General features: G+C 49.7%; 1 protein-coding gene across 2 annotated transcripts in view; it reads left to right on the plus strand.

Annotated features, from left to right (window-relative positions):
• Positions 1–8,362, plus strand: part of CMTR1 (cap methyltransferase 1) — a 56,832-nt gene extending 48,470 nt beyond the window's left edge. The window contains exons 22-25 of one of the 2 annotated variants that reach the window (XR_014710972.1): positions 348–460; positions 939–1,047; positions 4,980–5,834; positions 6,456–8,362. Coding sequence is in view for 1 of the 2 variants with exons in the window: in XM_084624164.1 (XP_084480290.1) it covers positions 348–460; positions 939–1,047; positions 4,980–5,112 (355 nt within the window). In the remaining variant the exon portion in view is untranslated. Of the gene's footprint in view, positions 1–347; positions 461–938; positions 1,048–4,979 lie in introns of both variants that reach the window. The other variant, XM_084624164.1, reaches the window with a different exon arrangement.
• The last annotated feature ends 99 nt before the right edge of the window (positions 8,363–8,461 follow it).

An 8,461-nucleotide genomic window follows, 5' to 3' on the forward strand; every position in this document is an offset into this window, starting at 1 on the left:
ATTCCCCTCCTGCCCTGTCACGCACCAGGGGAAAGCTGCACTTGTGGTTGCCAGCGGACAGATTTGCAGTTTGATTGTACCTGTAATGGAAACCCTGGTTGGTTAAATACTGAAAATCACTGACATGGCCCTTGTTCCAGCACTGGCTCCCTGGCTGACGTTCTGTGCACACACAGAGTTCTGGCTTCTTTTCCCTAGCCCCGGCAGGGAGACGCATGGAGAACTGACCAGTGACCTGTTGGTTTGTTCTGCTATGTGCAGTGCTATCCAATTCCACTGCAGCTGTCTCTGAAGTGCGTGTGTGTCCTTGGGTAAACTCCTCCACGCTCCCTTCTCTCGGCACTCAGGTTAGAGATGAAGATCATCAAGAGCTCAGGCGGAATACCACGGCTGTCCTACACGGGCCGGGATGACCGGCACTTTGTGCCCACAGGACTCTACATCGTTAGGACTGTGAATGGTAGGGAGAGCTCTGCAAGCCTTTTTTCCTCACCATTTTCAGGAAAAGGAAGGAATTTTTTCTTTAAAAATACAGGGCCAAGCTCTGCCTGGTGTAACTCCATGGAAATCGGTGCTGAATTTGGCCCAGGTCCTGTTCTGGTTGAATCGGGCAGCATTGGGATGAAGATGGGTCCGCTGCCCCCATTGTGGTTTGAGTAGCTGCTCTGGGGTTTCAGTTCAGTCACATGCATAGTGACTGGTTTTTGCCATCACAGATTTCGTAGCTGGAAAGATCACTCTCCGAACTAGCTCAGGCTGACCTGGGAGTGCAGAGCGTGTGCCTCATTGAGTTGACAGCAGCTTGGGTACACAGGGCTTTTGGGGGGTTGAAAGGAGAAAAGAGTGGAATGTCAAGCTGGCCTCTCAAATCACCCCCAATCTGATGTGCTTCCATTCTGGTCCCGCCCTCTGTTTGTTCCCTGTGGCTTTGCCCCTAGATCCTTGGACAATGGCGTTCAGCAAAAACTCCAAGAGGAAATTTTTCTATAACAGGACGACCCAGGAGTCGACGTATGACCTTCCTCACGAATCCATCGCACCATTTCAGTGAGTACAGTCCCAGCAGTCAGGCGACCAGGGGGGCAGAGGCGTGGCAGCATACCACAGCAGGGCCCCGTGCCTCCGCAGTGTGCCTCATCCTTTCCAGCAGGCAAGTGCTCTGCACTTGGGTGATGGTGGTAGGCCCTGCCCTGGCAGCGCCACACTGTGTAATGGTGCTAACTGGCAGAGCTTCTTGAAAATCTGCTCCTGGAGCCCTGTAAAGAGGTTCTGACTAGGGCTGTCAAGCGATTAAAAAAATTAATCACACGATTAATCGTGCTGTTAAACAATAATGGAATACCATGTATTTAAATATTTGTGGATGTTTTCTACATTTTCAAATGTATTGATTTCAATTACAACACAGAACAGAGAGTACCCTGCTCACTTTATGTTTATTTTTTATTACAAATATTTGTGCTGTGAAGAAATAGTATTTTCCAGTTCACCCCGTACAAGTACTGCAGTGCCATCTCTTTATTGTGAGAGTGCAGCTTACAAATGCAGAATTATGTACAGAAAATAACTGCATTCAAAAAATAAAACAGTCTAAAACTTTAGAGCCTACAGGTCTACTCAAATCTTGTTCAGCTAGTCACTCAGACAGATACATTTCTTTACATTTGCAGGAACTAATGCGGCCCACTTCTTGTTTACAATGTCACCTGAAAATGAGAACAGGTGTTCGCATGGCACTGTTGTAGTCGGCATCGCAAGATATTTACATGCCAGATGCACTAAAGATTCATATGTCCCTTCATGCTTCAACCACCATTCCAGAGGACGTGCGTCCATGCTGATGACAGGTTCTGCTCGATAACGATCCAAAGCAGAGCAGGCCGATGCATGTTCACTTTCATCGTCTGAATCAGATGGCACCAGCAGAAGGTTGATTTTCTTTTTTGGTGGTTCGTGTTCTGTAGTTTCCGCATTGGAGTGTTGCTCTCTTAAGACTTCTGAAAGCATGCTCCACATTCGTCCCGCTCAGATTTTGGAAGGCACTTCAGATTCTTAAACCTTGGGTCGAGTGCTGTAGCTATCTTTAGAAATCTCACATTGGTACCTTCTTTGCGTTTTGTCAAATCTGCAGCGAATGTGTTCTTAAAACGAACAACATGTGCTGGGTCATCATCCGAGACTGCTATAACATGAAATATATGCAGAATGCAGGTAAAATAGAGCGGGAGACATACTATTCTCCCCCAACCAAGGAGCTCAGTCAAAATTTAATTAACGAGTGTCATCAGCATGGAAGCACGTCCTCTGGAATGGTGGCCAAAGCATGAAGGGGCATACAAATGTTTAGCCTATCTGGCATGTAAATATCTTGCAATGTCAGCTACAAAAGTGACATGCGAACGCTTGTTCTCACTTTCAGGTGACATTGTAAATAAGAAGCAGGCAGCATTATCTCCCGTAAATGTAAACAAACTTGTTTGTCTTAGGATTGGCTGAACAAGAAGTAGGACTGAGTGGACTTAAGGCTCTTAAGTTTTATGTTGTTTTGTTTTTGAGTGCAGTTATGTAACAAAAAAGAAAATCTACATTTGTAAATTACACTTTCATGAAAAAGAGATTGCACTACAATACTTGTATGAGGTGAATTGAAAAATAAAATTTCTTTGTTTATCATTTTTACAGTGCAAATATTTGTAATAAAAATAATAATATAAAGTGAGCACTGTACACTTTGTATTCTGTGTTGTAATTTAAATCAATATATTTGAAAATATAGAAAAACATCCAAAAATATTTAAGGTTTCAAATTTCAATTGGTAATCTCCTGTTTAACAGTTCAATTAAGATGGCAATGAATCGAGATCAATTGTTTTAATCGTGATTAATTTTTTTGAGTTGATCGCATGAGTTAACTGCAATTAATCGACAGCCCTAGTTCTGACTTTTGTGTTGGGCACCACATCCAGAGGAGCTTGCAGCTCCACAGTCTAACCATGTGTGTGTGGGTTCCTGCTGCATTCCCAGCGCACTCCAGGTGGGCTGGGGTGTTGGGCATGCCAGGCAGCTTTACCCAGTGGTAGCAGAGGAAGAAGCACTGTCTGTCTCGGGATCTCCTGTGGGCATGAAGCCGGAGCAGCACTGTGGGAATGGGAAGGAGACCTGTGAAACAGGAGCATCGTGTTGGCTCCTAGGGAAAGAAGGATACGGATTACCTGGTACCCTCCGTGAAGCTCCAGGAACGTATCACTTGAGCACTCCCCAGCAGGGGATCTCTGGGCGTTCTTCCCGACCATCAGACTCAACCCATCACTTCCATTGTACACCCTAGAGCAGGAAACTGGGATTCCAGACTTCTGGCTTCTGTTCCTGGGAAACTGGGACTCCAAGAACAGAGTAACTGGGAGTCGGTAGATCATGGAGACAGACTGGGAGTTCCTTAGACAGGGAGGTCTGGCCCTTAAGGTTCAGAGAATAGGGACCGTGTGATATCATTATGCTATTGTCTCCTGGGTAAGTGAGTCTTGTGAGTCTGTTTCTCAGCACAGTGCAGCTATATGCAAACTGCACAGGCCCCTGGATTGTGTCCCAGTTGGAGAGGCTGATGTGAAACGGGGGCTCCCTGCACGCCCCTCTAGCCTCCTCCTCGGCTTGCAGCTGTGCTCTGAGAATCCTTCAGGCTTTCCATTGTCAACTAGCTGAAAAAGCTCTCGTAATCCCAGTGCTGGGAGGGCTCCGCTTCACAAACTGGGGAGGGTGCTAGCCCCTCTCAGCCTCCCCGGCAGAATTCCAGCACCAAACTCAACCACTGCTATGAAAACAAAGCAAGGAAGGGGTTTGTGTGTGACTCTGTAATGGATGCTCTGCCTTGTAGTTAGTGAGCACTAATGTGTCTGTAATTAGCCGCTGACACATGCGTTTGTCGCTATGCTAATATCATTCTGTTAGAACAGCGTACCTAAATAAGCTGTGAATATTAAGTGTCAGTAATTGTAGGAATCTAAGGCTGCTGTGTCTGCAGCAATTAGCAGCTCTGGTTTCACACTGGGTGACTAATAGCCAGATGGGGCAGGGAGAGTCTATGCTCAGGGAAGAGTCAAGGGCCGGATTTCTGGAGAGTCACTGTATCTCCAGATTTCAGAGTAGCAGCCGTGTTAGTCTGTATCTGCAAAAAGAAAAGGAGTACTTGTGGCCCATGTTGGCAAAGTGGGGGTTAGTTTGCTCCCCCAGCCCTGCTATATCCATAGTGTGCTGAGTGCTTAGACCCTGCTGTGTCCATTCTGCCCGCTGACCCTTCCAAGTGCTCTGTTCAGGCCTTCTCTGGAGTCTTTAATGAAATTACTTTGTTTGCTTCACCCTCTCAGGAACTTGAAAAACATAGTTTCCCTAACTGATTGTTCCTGGTCTCAGCGGACATTGATTCGTCCCTCCTGCTGCTTTGACCAGAGCTGCAACTAACAGGGCCGTTTCCATGGAACACGCTTCAGTTTATATGCCATGTTGGGGTGTCTGGGTTTGTGTCAGCACATGCTTGTTTGAGTAGGCCCTACAAAATGATGGCTATTCTTACTAGCTGTAGCCTACACCTACTTGGTGTGGTGCTGCCCCGTCTCGTGTGGCTGGCCACAAACCGAAGTGGATGAGCCTACAACAGCCTTTGCTGACGGAGCTGGGTGATTCAGCGCAGGGGGTAGACACTCAAGGTTGGATCCAGAGATCCTTGGTTCAGCCTCTGCGGCCGACGACGCAGGCGGGGCACGGCACTGCAGAGCCAAAGTTAGGAGTTGGGGCAGAGAAAAATGTGAAGAACCCTCGGGGTAGATAAAACAAATAACCTGGGCCTCCTTGACGCTACCCCCTCGAATCATGTCGTGTGTGGTCCCAGGCCAGCTGTCTCTAAAGAGTCTCTGCAGCCTATGCTGAGTGCATCCCTTCTCAGTGTTTGCTGTGCTGATCTGTCTGCCTCCTCTTTCTGCCTGCAGCATCTGCTACTTCAGCCGTCTCTTCTGGGAGTGGGGGGAAGGCGTCAAAGTGCACGACTCCCAGAAAAGGCAAGATCCGGAGAAGCTGTCGAAGGAGGAAGTCCTGTCCTTCATCCAGGCGCACTACCCCTGACCCCCCAGCTTGGAATCGTGGGGGACTGACTGGAGCGGGGAGACTGAGACAGGAGAAGGGAGTCTTTCATCCAGGAGCTGCAGCCTTCTGTGGAGGAGAATGATTCCTGGGGGGTGGGGGGTGGGGTTTGATGCTCAGAAGAAGTGGAACAAAGCTCCAGCCTGTGAGTAGCAGTGTATATAAGTATCTGGCCCAGGCAGCACAGCTGTGGGTGCCTCGGAGGTGGGATGCCTGGAGCCGAAGTCCGATGCTCTTCTGTACTATCCCACTGCACTCCTGGGGATGAGGGGCTGGCAGCTTTCCCCCCTAGTGCTCCAAACTACAGCCAGGCGTCTGCTCTCTGGGTTCCCCTCCTGCATGTGCCGGAGCGATTAGGAGGCTGCGTATGGTTCCCTGGAAGCACCAAGAGGAAAGGAGGATGGTCACAGGACTGCAAGGAGGAATGAGCTGGGGGAGAGTGCATTTAAATGGCCTTGCAGTGCTGCCAGCAGCCACCTCTGTCTCCTTTGCCTCAAGCCGATGGGCCTTTGCTGAACGCTGGGTGACTCATCGGGAAATGCAGGCTCTTGGCATGCGAGGATGGTCACTTTTTGCTAGTGGCTCCAGCACTTCCACTCCAGAGGCACTTGGCAGGCTGTCGGGAGTTCCTGGATGCTAGGATCTCGGTGGAAGGGAGTCAGTCCTCGTGGCAGGAGGTCCCTAACTCCAAGCCAGCAGCCTAGGTGTGAGCTCATGAATCTGCCCTAGGACAATGCTGAGATGTTTTGCCTTTTTCAGTGCTCAAAACCATCCTCAGTTTCCCTTTAACAATGGCCCTCCCTCTGTGTTCAGGGATGAAAGAAAAAGGGGGAAGGCTGCAGGCCTTTGGGTGTAGGAGTTTTTCACAGGAGATTGTGAAAGTCCTTGTCTTGTCATGTGGGAAGGAGACCTTGACTCTGACCATGCTGGTTAGTCAAATCCAATCCCACGACCAGGTCCGTTGTAGGGGAAACCCATCTTTCCTGGTTAAAACAGGCTTTGAACACCCCCCCCCCCCGTGTCTGGTCCAGAGCTGGAGCCATGTCTGTAGCGAAGGCACAAACCTGGGACTCTCTAGCATGGCAAGCAGGACATCGGTGTTTCAGCAGATCGCAGTCAGAAATCATGACTCATTTCTGTGCTGGGCCCTCTACACGTCATGTACACAAAGCCCCCGCAAAGGACAGGGCTGCCCTCATTGCCTGTTTTAACTTCATGCTGGGCTTCAGAAACACCTCTGGCCTGTTCTCCCACTGGACCAGAAGTTAATAGGCAGTTGGCTGCTCTGGTCCATGCAGCAAAGTCACTTATTTTTTCTTACACAGGTTGGCAATAAGGGAAAAGCTGACTGGGGGGTTACCTGGACCGTGCCTTAAAGAAAGCTGTGGGTCTCCTGGAAACTAGAGGCAGCCTTTCAGATTCTCATCCCCCCTCCATCCTCCCCATACCAATGCAGGATGTGAATGGGTCTGTATCCTAGGACGTGGAGAGTTCAGCTCTGGCGGAAGTAGAAGTTGGTGGGTGAGATTCATCTTGCAACTAGGGGCAGCGCAAGGACTGGGCATCACTTAAGATCTGTGAGCCTCATAGGGCTCAAGTGATGCACAGGGTGACTTTCACCCTGAGCTCATAGGCCTTGCTTTCCGAGCGCGCAGCCTTCCGCGTCTGCAGGATCAGTTGGTGGCCAGGCATCTGTCTGTTAATCCCCCAATTGCTTGGTGTGAATGAGTTTAACCATGGGTGGTTTCTTTGCTGTGCCTTGTAACGTGGATCCGCACGTTCAGGCTTGATGGCTGCAGAACGGGGATTGTCACAGCTTGCCCAGCCTTGGGCTAATGCTGTCCTTGGAGCGTCATTGCACGGGGAGACTAAGCTCTCAACTTTGGAGGATGGTGGGAGCCCATATTGTATTTGGGTATCCCCCTATTGAACCCAGAAGAGACCTGGCGTATTTAGAATACTGCCTCCTGCAAGCTCAGGGTGTGTGGCCTTTCCAGAAAGGTGGCTGAGGAAGTGTCAGACGTACTTTCCCTGTGCCCTGTAGCAGCCAAGGGGAAGGTTTGCCAATCCATCCAAGAGCAGGATGTGGCTCTGACTCAAATCCCTTAGCAGAATTTAGTCCCAGGTGCTCCAAAGCCTTGGCAGAATGTGGCACCTGGCCTAAGAGCAGCCTTTCTTCTGGAGAGGGCAGCAGCCCCCCCATGCAGCTAATTATTGGCTACTTTATATTTATTGAAGGCCCCTCCATGAGGAGCAATGGGGAAGATGGTGCCTCCAGTAGCTTCGCTTCGGAGCCTTCACACTGTCGGCTTTTAAAACCATGTATTTAAGTGTTGGTGCTTCTGCTGATTTCCCCGACCCCCCAAGGCAGCCATGATGCCAGCAAGAAGCCAACAGGCCACCTTGGAGCCTGTTCCTTTTCCTGTGGTCCTTTACTGTGTCTTCTGCAGCCTCAAGGGTGTGTCCCCCACTGAGGGCCTTGGCCCCTCCCTGTTTGTGGGGATGGAGACGTCCCGCAGGGAATACACCATAGATAATCTAGGCCTCCATTAGCCTTTACCTGGTCCTGAAAACCCAGGGTGCAGAAGAAACCCAATTGCTTGCAGGCGGTTTGAGAGATGCTGCCTGCTTTCCCCATTGCCCCAATTTCCTTTGCTTTTAGTAGATTGTATTTTTTACAAGGAGATGTATTTTTTGGATGCACTGAACCACACCTCCCACCCTCTTTTGGGAGGGAAGCACCAGCACCTCACTACTGCTTCCCTGCTGCAGGGAAAAGGTTTTATCCCTCTTCCCTCTCTGGCTCAAGACTCTCCTATCCCCCATTGCTCCTCCGGGCTCGGGAACCCATGGCTTGCTTTGAAATGCCCAAAAGGATCTGATCGGAGTTGAAAGGCCAGGAACCCAGAGGACAAAGCCCTGTACGTACCCTGCTTTGTGTGCGTCAGAGCTGCTCATCCCTAGTGTGGGGGGAGTGGAAGGGGGTTCAGTCTGATCATGTGGGGCAGGGAATGCCTTAGTATCAAAGGGATGGTAGAAAACTTGGCCTAGGGCTAGGGGCTGACCCAAGTTGTGCTCTCCCACTGGCTCCAGGGGGAGGAGGAGGAATGTCTTGCTGAAGGGAATGTTTACGTCTGTTGATTGCACAATGTATTGTATTAAGCTGTGTATCATTTTGTGTTGATTTCTCTGCTTTCATTGTCTGTGTATTACCAGTACAGCTCTTTAGTTCACAAAGGTGTTGATGCTCTTTGGTCTGCGTTTTCTAAAACCATGGGGAACACAAAACTTGGGGGGGGGGCCTGTGCATGGCCGAAGGACTCCTTGTGCC

This window comes from Lepidochelys olivacea (genome assembly GCF_965140295.1).
Source record: "Lepidochelys olivacea isolate rLepOli2 genome assembly, chromosome: 3".
NCBI lineage: Eukaryota > Metazoa > Chordata > Testudines > Cheloniidae > Lepidochelys > Lepidochelys olivacea.